At 47.6% G+C, this 18382-nt stretch overlaps 1 protein-coding gene across 6 annotated transcripts in view; it reads left to right on the top strand.

The window, feature by feature from the left end:
• The window catches only part of CAPRIN2 (caprin family member 2), a 699936-nt gene that overhangs the window by 655080 nt on the left and 26474 nt on the right, over window positions 1-18382 (top strand). Inside the window, exon 24 of one of the 6 annotated variants that reach the window (XM_085652362.1) lies at window positions 734-972. The exons of the other annotated variants lie outside the window; for them this stretch is intronic. Within the exon in view, the coding sequence (XP_085508488.1) occupies window positions 734-915 (182 nt within the window). The 3' untranslated portion in view covers window positions 916-972. Of the gene's footprint in view, window positions 1-733; window positions 973-18382 lie in introns of those variants that run through there. 6 annotated transcript variants of the gene reach the window in all.

The following is an 18382-nucleotide window of genomic DNA, read 5'->3' as shown; positions in this document are numbered from 1 at the left end:
CTGTTTTAAAGATACATTTGCAGGCAGTTATAAGGGACAGCTGAGTTTATCCCTGTAGCCCTATTACCTGCATGTATATATTTTTTTTTATATCCCAAGTGGCTGCTATTTTCCTTTGACTTCTGGTAGTCCAGCCTGATAACGTCAGAACAGTCTTAAATGTCATATAATGGGTAAGTATAACTTCTCAATTATCTGAGACGTTATGTAGTTACTAGGAGAAACACTGTGAGATTGCAGGGCTTAACAAGAGAGGTCCTAGAAGCTAGGCCCATACCATATTTTCAGTTATTTGCAACATACATTATATATAGTGTGCCCAAAAGTTGGATAAATGTTCCTTGGTTATCCAGGAAACCTGGCATGTATCCACACACTGGCGTTTGTTAGACACTTACCATATCGTCTATCTGATCTTAACATTCTTGAAAACCCTGTTAGGTTCTTAATAAAATTCAATATTTTCGTATTGACTGGATGTAGGATTCCAAAAGCAGTTTCTTGGCCTTACTTGAAAGTATAGCATGTCAATAAACGTTGCTAAAGCCCACCTGTTATTCTGTGGGCACTGACACTGGTTTAATTGTTTAGCTAGGTCTTGTAGTTTCCTAGGTAAAATGTGATCTGTTAATATAATAATCCTTCTGCCTTTCAAAAGAAATGCATATGTTTCAATAGATGAGATTGCATGCTATAAATTTCAATTTGTCCTAAAGGTGTTGCTATATTCTAGGTGCCAATCGTGGAAATAGTCAGGAAGATCAGTGGATGCCAAATAGAGGTCGTGAGAGAGGGTACTTCAGAAGAAGGGAATGGAGGAAAGCACGTTTTCCATTTGAGAGTCAATGGGATGCACAGAAGTACAGCGGAAGATTAAACACCCCTAAGCACAGAGAGGGAGATGTATCAACCTAGTTTAGTAACAATTATATATAGAGGATTGTGTTGGAAGTAATATTCAATAAAATGACGATTTAAATTATTTTTTAAACCGTTTGGTTAAGCTCTCTTCTATATTGATTAATTTGAACTGTATTTGTCTTTTAATTAGGCTCCCTGCAATTTCCAAAGTAAATATTGGTGCTACTGTTGTGTGCACCTTAATTCAATCAAGATTTTAATAATTACATTTTCCATAAAATAAGTTCATTGTAATTTGCAAATAAGTATTGTTTTTCTTTTTGAATTTTAGTTTGCGTTAGGAGAAGGTGATCTAAGAACTATCAAATTCAGCATTTGTCTAATCACCAGGATTTGAGGACCTTCCATGTAGTGGGAAAGAAGGGCTAGTCAAATGTGATTAATTTGAAAGTAAGGTAGCCACCAAATTATAACAAAAAAAGTGAAATCTAGTACAGTAGTATCTGAAAGAAACACATTAGTTATAGATTCCTTACCTTAGAATTACCCCCAGGCGTCGGTCTGGATCGGGAAAGTTTTTCGTCAGCAGTACCTCTGCGCATCAGAAGGTGGCGTCGGTCAGCTCCGCGTACGTCGTTGGCATCTTGTCACCGGCATGACGTCGCGGTAGCTACTTAGACACCGCCCTCACGCGCTGACGGCAGTTCTTTCTTTTTCCACACCAGCCAGCGCAGATCCGGAGAGAGCGGTACCCAAGTCATTTTTTTTACTAACTTTTTCTAAACTTTTGTCAGCTTTTTTTGAGGCTATCTACATCTGGTGCATGAGGGATGCCCGGGTTCAAGGCTTGTGGTTCCTGTACCCGACTGATGTCGGTTACGGATCCACACTGCGTGTCTCTTCTGCCTGGAGCGTGACCACGACCCCAAGTCGTGCTCCGACTGCCAGTCGATGGTGCTGAAGGCTTTGCGGGAGCGGTCCCGAAAGCTGCTTGAGCGCCGGCAGTCGGCTCCGCGCCGTACGAGGTTCTGATCGCGAGGGAGGTCGAGGGACCCATCGCAGAGCCACCACCACTCATCCAAGTCATCGAAGTATTTGCACGCTGGGTCGGGTAAGTCGAAGCACAAAAAAGTCGAAGAAGCTTCATCGCTCTTCGACTTCTCTCCGTCGGTTGGCTGACTCGACAAGGGATGTGGGTGGCACGGCTCCGCGCGCAGAGCCGGAGGAGTCTGCTCCGCATTTCCCTCCCTTCCAGGGACCCGGAGCAACTCCCGCCCAACTTCGTACGTTCTACGAAGCAATGCATGCCATCTTTGGACGACCCGAGCCCGCCGGAGCACCTATGGGCCCCGCGGACTCAGTTGGGGGACCTAGGCCTTCTCCGCTGTCGGCTCCGGTGCCACCAGGTCCCCATGGATCCAGGCCGGGATCCGGATTGGCGCCGGTTGACCTGATTACACCTCCACCGGTGCCGCTTCCTTTGGCACCGCAACCGACGCTGGTCTTGTCGATCCAGGCCTCCATCCCAGTGTGGAGCGTCGAGAGGGGTTTTTGTGCCCTTGTTCACTCCCGGGGTCCCTTTTCGCCCAGATTGACAACTGGAGGAAGAGAAGTACTGGGAGGGTCGGTGACCCTTTAACTGATCAAATGGGTTCTGAGCAGGACTGGAGAGAAACTGGGGGATGCCAGTGGTCTTGACACCTCTCCTGACCTTGGCATGTCTCCTCCTACTGTGGCTACGGATGAGGGAGCGTCATATGCAGTGGTGTTGTGTAGGGTGGCCGAGGCTCTCGAGCTTCCTATGTTGGTGGTCAGGACTAACCTCCTGACAGAGGTGCTTCAGCTGGCTGTGAGCTCTTAGGAGCCCATGCTGCCATTTAATAAGGCCCTCACTGACGTTCTTTTGGGCATGTGGTCCAGGCCCAACAGGATGATTCCCCAGTGCCACCACCCGGCTCCGGGCGACCCCACTTTCCTTACCCAACTCCCCACCCCGGAGAGTTGGTGGTCCAAGCCTCCACTTCGAAGGGCGCTTTCCCTACCCCTCCACCGGAAAGGGAATCCAAGAAGCTGGACCATCTTGGGAAGATTATTGCTTCTGCCAGCTTAGGACTGCTGTCGGTAAACACCGCATGTCTCTTGGGCCGTTATTCCCACTGTGTGGGAGATACAGTTGCGCAGGTGCCGCCTCAGTGTCCGGTGGAGGCCCAGGCAGTGCTCTCCCATGCTGTCACCGGCGGGAGGGATGTGGTGATGTTTACAATATGTTGTGGGCTGGACACCGCACACTGTTTGCACGGCCATTTCAACGTCAGTAGTGCTGCGTCGCTAAGCCTGGATGAGATAGACTGGCTTTTCGGGGGAATGTCCAAAATACCTTGATGGACATGCCCTTTGATGGCTGTTGCCTTATTGGCGACAAAGCAGATAATGCTCTAGAGCATTTCAAGGACTCACGGGCAAGTCCTTGGGCCTCTCCACCCACCCTATGCCATCTGCTTTTTGCCCCCTTCGTGGCTACAGAAGGGGTGCCCCGCTACGTCACGCCCAGAGCCACAGGCCGCAGCAAGTTACCCAACCTTCGCGCGGCTGGGGACGTGGGAACAGCCATAGTTCCGGGGGCCAGTGGGCGGGCCAGTCCACCAACCCCCCCTTCCCCCCTCTGCAGCAGCCTCCAAACCCTCCTAGTCTGACCTTTCAGGCCTATCAAATGCCAGTGGGGGGCAGGATCTGCCATCACCTCCCCCACTGGCACACCATCATGTCGGACAGGTAGGTTTTGCAAATAGTCCAAAGGGGCTACTTCCTCCCCTTCGAGACTATCCCTCCAGCCAAGCCACTGCGATACCACCACATGTCAGAGGATCATCTGACCCTTCTCCAGCAGAAAGTTAAGGCTCTCTTGGCCAAGAGAGCCATTGAGTGCGTTCCTGTCCCAGAAGTAGGTCATGGTGGTGGTTCGCGCTACTTTCTGGTCCCCAAGAAGGACAAGGGCCTGCGTCCTATCTTGATCTCAGGGATGTCAATCGCTTCCTCCGGAACGAGAAGTTCGAGATGTTGGCGCTTGCTCAGGTCTTGTCTCCCCTCCACCCGGAAGACTGGATGGTATTATTTGACTTGCAGGACCCTTATTTTCACATCCCCGTCCTGCTGGTCCACAGGCATTACCTGTGGTTCACAGTAGGCCACGAGCATTTTCAGTTTACCGTGCTCCCCTTTGGCCTTACCTGTGCCCCTAGGGAGTTCATGAAAGTGATGGCGGTGGTCGCAGCTCATCTGCACAGATCAGGGGTGTCAGTCTTCCCCTATCTTGATGACTGGCTGTTGAAGGCGGGCTCGCCCCAGGCAGTCGTCTCCCACCTCCAGACTACGGCCGACCTCCTGCATTCACTGGGGTTTTCCATCAACATGCTGAAGTCACACCTGATTCCCTCTCAGAAGCTCCTCTTCATCAGAGCGGTTTCAGGTCCATCCTACCGAACAGCAAGTCTAGGATATTCAGATCTTTCAGCCTCTATCCCAGGTTTCGGTCAGAATGACCCTGAGGCTGATGGGCCTCATGGACTCCTGCTGGTTGATCATGCCGGGTGGCATATGCGGGCTCTGCAGTGGGCCTGAAGTTCCAGTGGGCGCAGCATCGGGGGAATCTGTCCGATTGCATCCAGATCTCGGAGTGCACTGCATGACAATTGCAGTGGTGGCTCACGAACCAGGATTGGGTCAACGGCAGATCCCTCTCCCTTCCTCAACCAGACATCACAGTGGTGGTGGATGCGTCCCTTCTGGGATAGGGCAGCCACATGGGAGAGGCGGAGATCGAGGCCTTTGGTCTCCAGCGGAGTCCAGGCTCCTCATCAACCTTCTGGAGCTCTGGGTGATTCGTCTTGCACTGAAGACATTCCTTCCCTCTGTCCGGGGCAGAGTAGTGCAGGTGTTCACGGACAACACCTCTGCCATATGGTACTGCAACAAACAGGGCTGGGTGGGGTCGTGGACCCTATGTCGGGAGGATCTGTGCCTCTGGAACATTAGGGCATTTCCCTGGTGGTTCAACACTTGGCAGGTTCCCTGAACCTCAGGGCGGATGAACTCAGCCGCAGGTGCATGATGGATCACAAATGGCATCTTCACTCTGAGGTGGTGCAAGGTCTCTTTCGACAGCGGGGAGAGCCTTGGTTAGATCTATTTGCCACCGAAGAGAACGCGCAATGTCAGCAATTCTGCGCGTTGGAATTTCCAAGGCGGCACTCGCTAGGCAACGCTTTTCGTCACAAGTAGAGTTGAGGTCTGTTGTATGCCTTTCCGCCTATATCACTTCTGTCCAGAGTGCTGAAGATCAGGCGCGGCCGGGCCCAAGTCATTCTTTTGTCTCCAGGGCTCTGGATTGGGCACGAAGAGTCTGGTATCCCGAGCTGCTTAACATGGCCATCGATCCTCTGATTCTACTGCCTCTTTGGGAGGATCTTCTGTCGCAGCAACAGGGGACGGTCCTTCACCCGAACCTGTCCAGCCTCCACCTCCTTGCGTGGAGATTGAGCGGCGGCAGTTGACGTCGTTTGACCTACCTCCTGAAGTCTGCGATGTAATCTTGGCAGCCAGGCGTCCCTCCACTAAGACTGTATACGCCAGTCGGTGGAACAAAATTGTGGTCCTTGGTGAGGGAGAGGATGAGCTGGGTGTTGGCGTAGGACACTATGCTGAGGCTGTGCTGTTTGACGATGGCAAAGGGGACCATGTAGATGCTGAAAAGGGTTGAACTGAACGAAGATCCCTGGGCTACTCCGTAGTTGATTTCTGTAGGTTTGGAGAGGAATGGTGGCAGTCTGATTCTTTGGGTTCCGTTGGTGAGGAATGAGCGGATCCAGTCGAGGGCGGTTCCTTGTATGCCGGGGTGGTGGAGTCTGGTGGCGAGTGTGCGGTGGGAGACGGTGTCGAAAGCTGCTGAGAGGTCTAGTAGGATCAGGGCTGCAGTGTCCTGGGTTGAGGAGGGTGCGGATGTAGTCTGTGGTGGCGAGTAGGGCGGTCTCGGTGCTGTGGTTGCTGCGGAATCCGGATTGGGAGAGGTTGAGGATGGAGTTGTCTTCGGTGAACCTTGTTAGTTGTGCGTTGACTATCTTCTCGGCTAAGTTTTGTTGCAAAGGGGAGGAGAGATGGTATGGTAGTTTTTGAGCTCTGTGGGTTCTGCTCGGGGCTTCTTGAGCAGGAGTCTCACTTCTGCGTGTTTCCAGTCATCGGGGAAAGTGCCGGTCTTGATGGTGCGACGTAGTTCTAGTGCAGTAGCGGCTCTGTGGTAGATGGGCATTGGTCTGGGTTTCTGTAAAGAAGGCGACGTGTGGTGAGAGGGTGTCCAGGAGGTTCCAGATCTCTATGGCATATCTGTGCAGGGATCGTACGTTGAGGAGGATGCACCTGAGGGCGTCGGCGGTGTTGGCTGGGGCAGTGGTGATGGGCTGGCGGCACGAGAACTGGCCGTGGGTGGTCTTCGGCGTGGACAGCTGGCAGTTGTTCCTTCCGGCGTGGAGTGCGAGGAGGGCAGCTGAGTCGTAGCGGTGGAAGGTTGAAGATCCAGGGTCCCTGGTGCTGGCCGTGTTCGGGTTGCAAAGAGGCACAGATAGGCTTGCCTTTGGCACGCCAGCTGTGCGGTCGCCTTTCAGTAGGGGAGGGGGGAGGGACGTGCAGCTGGGAGGCGGGAATGGGAGACGGTAGGGCCCGCATCGGCGCAGGGCACAATACAATTAAGTACAGTAACAGGCAGCAAATTAAGTAAAATGAAGACGAGGCAGTGCAGATTCCGTAGGTGTTGGGGGAAGCCAAGGACGAGTCGGGCTGCGGTGTTCTGTATTGTCTAGAGCTTGTGGAGTAGAGACATATTGATCTCGACATTGAGGGCGTTCCATAGTCCAGTCTGCTGGTTACGAGTGCATCGGTGATGGTCTTCCTTGACTCGGTGTGGGGGCGAGGGTCCGTTTGAAGGTCTTTCGGAGGATGTGGAGGGTGAGCAGATGGAGGAGACTGTGTTGGCGTGTCTATTCATGGAGAGGGAGGAGTAGAGTACGATGCCTAGGTTCCGGGCGTGGTCTGTGGGGGTCTGGGGCTGCCGAGGGCGGTTGGCCACCCCAGGCGTTGTCCCATGCTGACGAGGAAGTGGACTTCTGTCTTCTTCGAGTTGAGCTTCAGGCAGCTGTTGCTCATCCAGGATGCAACGTCCTGCAGGCGGTATTTAGCAGTTGAGGCTGCACAGGTGAAAAAGAGAAGTGGTACAAGATTTGTAGAAATTACAATATTGAAGAAATACTTGATTTTAAATCCATTATGGTGGACCTCTATAATATATAGCTATCCTTATATTTACATTTGTTAAAGATGTGACAGTTTTGTCAAGGAATCTTAATATTCATAAACACTGAATTGAAAAACTCCAGCAAAGCAAAATATTTAAATCCATAGGAACAAGCAACATTTCCTTTGTGTTTTGCCCTTTTCAAAAAATGAAAAACTGTCCTAGGCATAGAATCCAATATAGAGAGAAAAAACTATTCTGGTGTTTAAAAGGCTGCTGTTAGACCGCCACAGTCACGGCATGCTACTGTCAGAACCCGTTCCAGAGTGCCATGGGGCAAGCAAGCGGCTGTTTGGCCCGACTGGTGGTTGAGGCCTTTTACTTCTGATGTCCCAGGGACTGACCTACTATGGATCCTGCTCAACTGGGCCAAGTACCCCTTCTGCACTCGCTGGGATCAAGCAGTCAAGGCTGTCTCTTGGGTGATGTACATACAGGATAGTGAACAAAACTAAACTCAAAGTGGAAGCAGTACGAACAACAGCTCCAGCCAAGTCCTTGCTTTGATTAGAAAAAGTATTTATTTCTAACTCTACATAAGCAAAGAAATGCGACATTCAAATGAAACCCAATCCTCCATCAGGTTGGGGCTGTAGTAGTTGTTGGGCAAATCTCTGTCCCACCCGCCTTTTTTTAACGTGTTCTGGGTTATTCCCCTTTCACTGGTGGTAGCATCCAGGGAATGCATGCTATTAGACCATACTCTAATTCCTGTTAACTCTTCGGGATTTTGTTCAAACATTTCTAAAGTTCTGCAGCACCAAATCCCCTGGAGTCCCAAAGGCCTGAGTTGGTTTTACCCGCTCCTACAGCATGGAAGCGTTCAGCATTACAGCGGTTGCTCTCAGCATGGGCACTCACAAGATCAGATTCTGCTTGGAGAAGTTCAGCTATTTGTCATACACACTGCAGCAGCAGGTGGGCACAGGCTCAGTTTAGAATGGTGTGGCTGCTTCTAGCTCACAACGCCGGTAAGTCAAGTTCTCTGCAAGGGGGTAGGTCAGTCCTATGGCTGCCGACTGGAGTACAACAAGGGCGCGTCGTCTTCATGATCCACAGGGGTCAGTCAGGGCAGATCAGTTGGTGCAGCTAGACCTTCTATTAGAAGCCTCAGTCTAGACCATCACCGGGACTGAAGTCTTTGATTTGGTCCCAGCAACCCTTCCTGGCATACAGGGTTGCTGCGTTGCCTTACGGACTCAACATAGACTTCTCGGGTGCAATCGCCCACACAACGGTGGCCCCTCCTGGCAAGTGGGGTCACCGTTCATGTGTATAAGAGTCCTGGCACAGCGATCACACAGCAATACACATCAATGTGGGGGGAGGGGGGTGGATTCCTCGCCTCATGTCTTCACCAGGCTGGCCTGGGCTTCCCAGAATACAAACCAGGATCATCAATACAATGTACATTTGCAGGCATACTCACTGAGTGTACATTCACAGCACACTGCGAGTCCAGCACTGCTACCTCTACCTCTATGCATTGTACCCTTACATGTACACAAGCTTTTGGTAATTAGACTCAATCTGTGCTCCCTGTTCAGCACTGAAGCTCTTCTATCCTAAACCATGGGGTTATTTACAAACACACACTGCCAGTACACACACTCACTATGTGTGCGCTGCGCAACACTTCACACTTCATTTATTGTATTACACGCAAGCACACCTGCTTTCCCAGCGTACTCATTGCACAGTACTATTTCTCTCCTGCAGTGTATTCTTCTCAGGCATACATTCAGCCAGTACATGTACTAACCACACATGCACTGCACAGTACTGCTCAATCCTTGTATTGTACCCTTCCCCAGGCACACACACAACCAATGCAGTCACCACTCCTGTGCTGCACAGCACTCCACAGCTTACCTGATGGGAGTTATGCACAAAGCAGCAGAACTTTTAAAATGGTGAGTGAGCCTTTAGGCTTCACTCCATGGTAACGTCCTGTTCTTTACACGGTATGCTGCCACCACGGTGCTTGTGCTGCCTAACTTATGGTGAAGGCGGTAGCCTTACACCACAGAGGGTAGCACTTTGGGTGACTTTCCTGGCCCAACAAGGCCGCAGTCTGTGAGACAGGCCAATATCATGGTGCACATGCATGATCCATGTTAGTTTGACCAAAAAAACTGCTTTACTGAGCCAGACAACAGTATTGTTGGTCACTCAGGGCGGGGTTACACTTTTACCATGCGGAGGTCTTTTCCATCCCAACAGCTACACTGAGTTAGTCCCTAGTTCTTTTGGTGGCCTCTGTGAGAAGAAGCCCAGAACACTGGGCTCTGCTCATTCATCTCGAAGTATCTAGTAAAATGTTTCTCAGTGGCATATTTTGTGCTTCACTCAATGTGTTTTACCTATTTGTGTTTTGAGACTTTTTTTCTGTAATAAGTTGCTTTAAAGCTCATTTTTGTTTTGAATCACAGGCATTTCACCACGAGGCAAACACCAACACACTCTAGATGCTGGTGTTTGCCCAGTTATGATTATTTTTTTTTTCTTTCAAAGGGAAGGTTTACACACCCCGCCTCACCTCCAATGCCGGTGCGCACCTTCCCACCCTATCCAAGGCTATTTTGCCAACTCAAATTGCAATGCTGTTTTAATTGGGCAGTTCGGGTAGCCAAATGTCCATTGGAAGGAAATTAGGCACAGTCTTACTGTTTTTCCTCCTTTTTTATAAGTCAATGGAGACTTCCTTTTTCAGTCAGGAATTTTGGTCAGTAGCAGATTTAGGGATTTTTGGCTGAATCTTTATGTATTCTCCCTGATTTCCCTAAATTGCAACTTTGTCTGAGCTAGAAAAATGCTTTTTCTCCACAAATGTAAGATTTTGAGAGAAAAAGGTCATAGCCATTTCTGAGTTTGTGTCCTTGTAGAGGTACCAATGAAAGGACTACAGCATCTATTTTCCTTGGAGGTACCACTAAAACTGGATACGACTGCCTGTTGTAAATAGATGCAACACAGCCATGTCTCCATGTGCCATTGTCCCTAAAGACCCCTGTACTGTAGGATTTGAGGTTGAATTAGTAACCTACCTCTCTAAATTTTAGGGGCTATGGATCAGTCTGCCTTTAAAGGCAATTCAAAAATTACATTTCCTATGAGTTGCAGTCAGATTGTTTGAATATTAAATGGCTGTATTTAAATTTTAATGCATATTCAAGTTGTATACAATTAGGACATAATGGAGTATATGTTCTGCATAGTGTCAGCGATCATTGTTTGTAGTGCTCGAGGACATGAGATAGTTAGAAACCTGGCTATTACCAGAATTGCAACATGTTCCTGCTCGTAACATGGTGGTGTCATCAAAGATGAATGGACCTAAAGATCTTCAAATGCCATCCTTCTTCCTTATTTCTAACATATAAAACTGTGGGGGGGTTCCAGATAGCCTATGGCATCAGTTTAATTTGGCTTTAAGACTTTTGATTATCTTTATACAGTTGTGACAATTGTTTAACTAATGAAAGTCTTTAGTAAACCCCTTGAGACTAAAGTTGTTAGACCTGACCCCCTTAGGGTGGTCTTCCACCCCCTCCCCCCTCAAACATTTTGCCTCCCTCCATTTGGCTGATCTAATTTTTTGTTGTCCTTGGGACTCTGTGCCCTTTACAACTGGTAACCAGTACTAAAGTGCCTGTGCCTTCTCCTTTAAACACAGTACAATCTGCTTACACCCAATGTGGTCGTTTAATTTACTTTTAATCCCCTAGTGAAGTGGCACAACATGTAACCAAGGGCTTGTAAATTAAATGCTTCTAGTGGCCTTCAACACTGATTATGCCAGACCTGCCATTGCAGCCTGTGTGCAGTTTTAAATTTCCATTTTGACCTAGCAAAATAAACCTTATGCCAGGCCTAAATCTTCCTTTTTAACCCCTTCCATGCTCATGACTGAATGGTTCCATCATGAGCACAAGTTCAAGTGTGCTCATGACAGAACCATTCTGTCATGAGCACACTTTCAAAAAATCCTCTGCTGTAAAGAGGGATTTCCCAATTTTTCATTTTTTTTGCTTTGGGAGGTGGGTTTAGGGTTTTCATTGCAATGATTGCGCGCATGGCGCGCTTTTGTCGTTACAACAAATTTGGTGCTTGTGGGCTATCTCAGCTGCCCAAGCACCAAAAAACATGGGAGGGGTATCGTTGGAAAGGAGAGAATCTCCCCTTTCCAATGGTACCTTTCTCTAGTGTATCCCTGCTTGGGGATTGCCCTAGGAGGGCGATTCCTAAGCAGGGATCCACCCAATAGCCACCAGGGAGGGGAGAGCAGCACCCTTGGGCAAGGGGCTTTGCTCCCCGCATACAATTTTGCCAGACAGCCTTTCTGCCCCGGGCAGATGGGGCCACTAGCTCCAAATCTGCCCAAGTGGCCTAGAAGCCAGGGATTTTTGTTTATTGGCCAGGGTTGGGGGCTACCCAGAATGGGCTTGTCAATGCCCCCACCCTACCCCCCCAAAGAAGGCATAAGACTTTCTGCCCCCCCAGCAGGCAGATGGGGGCAATAGCCTCTGATCGGCCCCCCTGGGTGGGCAGAAAGCCCACTAGGCCCAAGGGATTTTGTTTTTATACATGGGGGTGGGGGTTGCCCAGAATGGGCATGCCAATGCCTTCCCCCAAAAAAGCGACAGTGTTTCTGCCCCCCCGCCCCGAGGAGGCAGATGGGGGCAGTAGCCCCTGATCTGCCCTCCGGGGGGGGGGGGAAGCAGAAAGCCCCTTAGGCACCAGGGATTTAATTCCCTCAAAGTTCGGGGTGGGGTCTGCCCAGAATGGGCATGCCAATGCCTCCAGCCCCCCCCAAAAATGCCACAGCCTTTCTGCCCTACCCACAGGAAGCAGATGGGAGCAGTAGCCCCAGAATGGGCATGCCAATGCCCCCACCCTTAAACAATTACCACAGCCTTTCTGCCTCCCCCGAGGGGCAGATGGGGGCCACTAGCTCCCAAATTGCCCCCCGGGGAGCAGAAAGCATCTAGAAGCCAGGGATTTTTTTATAGGCCAGGGGTGGGGGCTACCCAGAATGGGCATGCCAATGCCGCCACCCTACCCCCCAAAGAAGGCATAAGACATTTCCCCCCCCCTCCCAGGAGGCAGATGGGGGCAATAGCCCCTGATCTGACGCCCTGGGGAGGGGGGGGGGGAGCACAAAGCCCACTAGGCCCCAGGGATTTTATATATATATATATATATATATATATATATATATATATATATATATATATATATATATATATATATATATATATATATATATAATGCTCCACCTAAAAAAAAAAACATGCTAGTCTTTCTACCCCCCCGGGAAGCAGATGGGGCAGTAGCCCCTTATCTGCCCCACCAGGGGAAGAATCCCACTAGGCACCAGGAGTATATTTTTTCAAAATTCAGGGGTGGGGGCTGCCCAGAATGGGTATGCTAATGCCCCCCACCCAATAAAAGATGCCGGTCTTTCTGCCCCCCCAAGAGGCAAATGGGGGCAGAGAGCCCACTAGGCGCCAGCGATTATGTAGGGGTGGGGGCAGCCCAGAATGGGCATCCCAATGTTCCCACTCAAACATCTGGCCAGTCTTTCTGCCCCCTTGGGGGCATATCTGGGCAATAACCCCCGATTTCCCCCTCTCCCTAGTGCGCCAGAAAGCGCACTAGGCACATACTTTTTTTCAGAATGTGCCTACTGGTTGATTTTGGGTCGTAGCACAGCTGGCACCCAAGGAAACCTAGCAACCCTATACATTTTTTAAAACTAGACACCCAGGGGAATACAGGATGGGGTGCCTTATGTGGCTCCAACCAGGTTCTGTTACCCAGAATCCCTTGCAAACCTCAAACTTTGTCAAACACACATTTTCCTCACATTTCTGTGATGGAAAGTTGTGGAATCTGCGTGGATCCACAACATTCCACCCACCCTGCATCCCCCAAAGCCTTCAGAGAAAAATGGTACCTCAAATGGCCCAAAACTCAACATGGACACACCACATTTTCACAGTGACAACTGACCCTCTTTTTGCAAAGTGCATAGCAGTAGATTTTGAACCCTAACTCTGCAGGCACCTAAGGAAACCTAGCAAACCTATACATTTCTTTTTAAACTAGACACCCAGGGGAATACAGGATGGGGTGACTTGTCTGGCTCTCACCAGGTACTGTTACCCAGAATCCCTTGCAAACCTCAAACTTTTTTTTAACACATTTTCCTCACATTTCTGTGGTGGAAAGTTCTCGAATCTGTGTGGATACTCAAATTTCCTACCACCCAGCGTTCCCCCAGTTCTCCCGATAAAAATGGTCCCTCACTCGCATGGGTGGGTCAAGTACCCAGGACAGGAAAGGGCCTACTATGTATTGAGGAGACATCAAAATTACCTATCACAAAACAACCTGGTTTTGCACGGGGGGTCACCTGGGTTTTTGGCCCCGGGCTCGGTGGCCTTCTTAGGAATCCTACCAAACCCACACATTTCTGAAAACTAGACACCCGGGGGAGTCCAGCGAGGTATAGCTTGCGTGGCCTCCCCCTACGGTTTCTGATGCAGAATCCCCTGCAATCCTCCAATTTAGCAGAAAAAATCAAATTTTCCACATTTTTGCGTGGACTCACCGTGCTGGCACAAATGGCCTATCCCACAGCATTCCCCCTCGGTCCCAGAGTAAAATTGTACCACACTTGTGTGGGTGTCCAATGCAGAATTGGCTAAAAACTTATTTTTAAAAAAATTAGGAGCTTAGAATTCCTGGTGCTATACCCTTAATCCCTATGTTTTGGGATTTTCCCCATCACAGGCCCTTGCCCCACCCAAAGAAGTGAGATATCATTTTACTCGGGAGACTGGAGAATCCACAAACCCAGAGTACCTTTAGAATCCCCATGATGTTGGAGGAAATGGACGCAAATTTGGCGTGGATACCTTGTGGTCAAAAAGTTACAGGGGCCTAAGGGCAAACTACCCCAAATAGCCAAAAAAAGGATTCTCACAAGGGGGAAAAGGCCTAGCAGCAAAGGGGTTAATAAATACAACTCACCCCTGGGTAGTAGGCGCCCTAAACCTATAGGGCAGGGTGCAGTGCATTTAAGAAGTTGAAAATGTACTTTTTAGTTTTACATGTCTATGGCAAGGCTAACATTGGGTTAACGTATTACATTTAATAAGTGATAACGTTCAATTGGAAGTAGGTAGGGATGTCGAGTTTGGGGTCTTAAGAATTGTAATCAAGCCATCTTTAATGGTGTAGTTTGATTTTGATTCACAATTCCAAAAAGGCCACTTTTAGAAAGTTATTCTACACAAAAGGGGAACTCGGTATTCCCTTGTGGGCTTGGGTAACTGTATACAGGTAGGTAAAGATGCCAACACAGGATTTACTTGGGAGCAAAATTTCAAGTATAATTATTAAACAATTATGCTTATGAATAACATCTCAAATTAATGAAGTATTAGATACTTTCCATAGAATAATTCTAAGAAAATGTAATTGAGCTAAAATACAGGTGTATACATTCTTTCCAAGTTTGTATTGGAATTGGATCAAATAGTAACGGGGGATCAAAACCTAAATCTCATTGTACAAAGACAGTGTTTTACAAAATCATTACAAGTTATTTGAACATATAGCAATGCCCTTGTTGCCCACTTTCTTGCATACACCTAGAGACTGATTTTACAAAAAAGACTCTTGGGTGTCAATTTCTATAAAAGTTGGGTTGTTGTTTTGATGGTTGTCTCAATTGTTACACATCTGTGAGACCATCTCCAGGACTGTATCTTTGAATTAAAATGAAGGACCCCCTATGAGGCCAGCGAGTTGGTATTTGGCTGGGAGATAGCTGTAAAGCACAAGCGATATGAAAACTGATAACATTCTGAAACCCATTAAAATTGTGGTCCAAGAGCAAACTTAGTAATGTTGAGCAATATTTAGAAGTGCAGGCACATATTGGGAGTTCTTCAACTTAACCAATCTCATTGACTCAGCTTCTGTCTCAGCATTACCGGCAGCACCCAAAAGCAGGTACTGCTGAGAGAGAGAAGCTGAGAGAACCTCTTCATTCGGGGACACTTCTGCCCCAAAAAAAAATCTTGGTGATTTTTCACCAAGGTATATTCAAGTCGCTGTATTTGACAGCACACCCTAGAATCTTTGAGCTCTTACTTCATGATTGAATAGCTCTGAGAGTGACTTTTTCATTTAATTCCAAAATTAATGAGATCTCATATTTATGCTGAAGAACTACCAATATCTACCCTGCATGAAAATATTGCTGAACATTACTGAGTTTGGTTTGGGACCACAGTTTTTATGGATTTCTGAATTGTTTTAAGTTTCCACATCACTTGCACTTTACAGCTCTGTCCCAGCCAAATACCAACTTGTTGGCCTCGTTCAAAGATGCTGTTCTGGATAGTCTCGCAGATCTACAACAATTGAAACTGAAACTTAGTCACACAAACCTACTTTTAGAAATGAACACCTTCTAAGAGTCTTGTGTTTTGTAAAAACAGTCTCTAACTGTATGCAAGCAAATGGGCAACAGGTACATTGATATCTGTTCAAAACACTTGTAAAGAGATTGTAACAAACGTTGTCTTTGTCCAATGAAATTTGCTTTGAACCCCTGTTACTATTTGATCACATTTTTTTCAAACTTTAAAAAGTACATACACCTACATTTTAATTTGATTTTTTTTTTCTTTGAATTATTCTATAGAAAGTATATAATTTATAAATTTGAGATGTTCATAAGCATCCTTGATAAGTGGAGAGGTGTTGGCCTAACGGCTAGGGCGGTCGATCTCGAATCTGGGGAACCGGGTTAGAGTCTCGGCAATGACGCTGAACATCCTGTGATTCTGGGCAATTCACTTAATCTCCCCATGCCTAACAAACAAACAAAAAAAATGAATGTGTCCTCATGTAAAGCAACTGGTGCTATGTAAAGCACCCTGATACCCCATTCGGGTCAAGTTTGTGCTATATAAAACTCTGTGAAATAAAAAAATAAAATAAGTTACATGAAATTTTGCTCCAAGTAAATCCCTTGTTGGCATCTTTACCTACCTGTATACTTTTAGAAAGTTTACATTTTCTTGTCCTTACCATTTAGTGCCTGCAGCCTGTCTCTGGGTCGAATAACTAGGTGTAGCTGGCAGTTGGTGTTTGTTTATTGCTCCTAGACAGTAAAACAAAGGGCTTTAGGTGTTTGCAAGATGGGCAATCTGACTCGATGAGGGTGACGAGCTGTCACTTAATTGACTTACACATCACGAAGGATCTGCCTGAACACACTCGCACAGGGTTTGATACTAGTCGATTGTGACCCCAGACAATTTGGGGCTTAGGCAGGGAGGCAGGAAATTCTAAGCACTTCTGGCAGTGGAATCCTCTAGAACCTTCTCATGACAAACTTCAGTACACCCCTGTACCCGTTGAAGACTCAAAAGGACTGCTGTGCTGCCCTGCTGCCGGAGTTAAGGACTTAACCTGCATCTTGAATCCAGGTCTACCAAAGTGACTCCAAGGTCTAGTTGGCTGGCCTCCTGACCAGATCCTCAGGGTAGAATGTTACCAATTAGTAAGGGAGAGATTGAAAGACCATCATTGGAAAGTTGGAGCAGATGGCTAATACCAGCCATTATAAGCTCTCAGCCACTTCATTGTCTTAAATGGAGCTCCCAACATTCCATTGTTCTAAACGTTCTTTGCAAATTTTGTGACCATTTCAATGAAAAATGTGCTGTCTATGAATGACAATGCACTATTGCACAAAGCTTTAGGTACATTCATAAATCACCCGCCTCGTCCATTAAAGTGTTGGGTAGGTCGCAAAGGTTTGTCGTACTGAAAGGTGGGTCATGGTTCTAAAACATTTGGGAAGCAATTTGCTAGGCTGTATGCCTATGATAAGTTTATTTTTATAGTCCTCACTTTCAAAAAGGGGAAAAGGTGAAATGTTTCTGAGCAGCATATCTGCTTATGCTTTTTAACCCAATGTTAAGTTTGTTGGGTTTGTTGTGATTTTGCTCATTTGTTTCAAAATACGCAGGATGTAAAGCAAATTGTCTGTTAATGGGCATTTTATTATTTTGCTTTAATTTCTGTCCGCCCCTTTTTTTAAGTTTTATTTATTTGCATATAAATCTATACAGAACAATTCAACAATTATAAGTATACAGAGGGAGGAGGGACTCAAAGTGGGAGGTAGGGGTAAGGAGTGGGGGAATGATCTAGGCAGGGAAGGGGACCATGATGTTTATCCCAGTTTGACAGTGAATGATTTGTGCATAAATGCTCATCTGCAATAGTTCTAGAATCAAACAATTAAAAATATAAGAACTCGTACCATTGTCACAGCTCCCGCCATCAAACTGCTATCTCGTGAGTGTGGGCACCACAGTAGATAGCAGGAGTGGCGGGCCCCAGGTACATATATGGCTCCAGGTTGGAGGCTTCAGCGCCCCCCTCCTTTGTTTTGCACTGGCCTGCCCCAGGGAGGTGGTGGTCCCTGGGGGAAGGGCGGCCCCCTTCATGTTAAATTTTTGTATTTCCACCTGGGGAGGTGGGGGTTTCTGGGGCTTCTAAAATCCCTAGGAGGGGGTCTTTGAGGACCCTTCTTTTTTTGGGGGTTTTTTGTTACAAAAGCCCCGGGAAGGTGGAGGTGTGCACGGCACCCTCTAATTGTCTATGTAACCCTAGTGAGGTGGTGGGCCACGGGACATAAATTGCCCTTGGGGCAGGCCACATGCGCCCCCAACACCATCCATTTCCTAAACTTGCATGCACCGGGACCTGGCACACTCATTAAAAAAAAAAAAGTGCGGAAGAGCATGCTTGATTGATTTTATATTATTTTTTTTTGCCACAGATACGTGGCTCCGTGATTTTTCTGCACATTTTCTTTTTAAAAAGGGTTTTTTGCCCTGACAGCTAGGGGTCCAGGTATTCCTACCCTGCCCCCTTCTTTTTTATTTTTAACAGTTTTTTTTCTGGAACTCAACTGAAGCAGTGTCCCAAGATGGCTGCCAACACTTCCTGGTTGAAGTGTTGGCAGCCAATCCGATATCCGCACGTGATCGGTAGGGTTCGTGGAGCCTTCGTGTCCATATATACATATTTGGATTTCCCTTAGTATCTCAAACTACTTAACGGATTTACACGAATTCGCAAAAA

Source organism: Triturus cristatus, chromosome 4_1 (genome assembly GCF_964204655.1).
Source record: "Triturus cristatus chromosome 4_1, aTriCri1.1, whole genome shotgun sequence".
Classification (NCBI taxonomy): domain Eukaryota; kingdom Metazoa; phylum Chordata; class Amphibia; order Caudata; family Salamandridae; genus Triturus; species Triturus cristatus.
The sequence above is the reverse complement of the archived record's forward strand: the minus strand, read 5'-3'. Positions and strand labels throughout refer to the sequence as shown.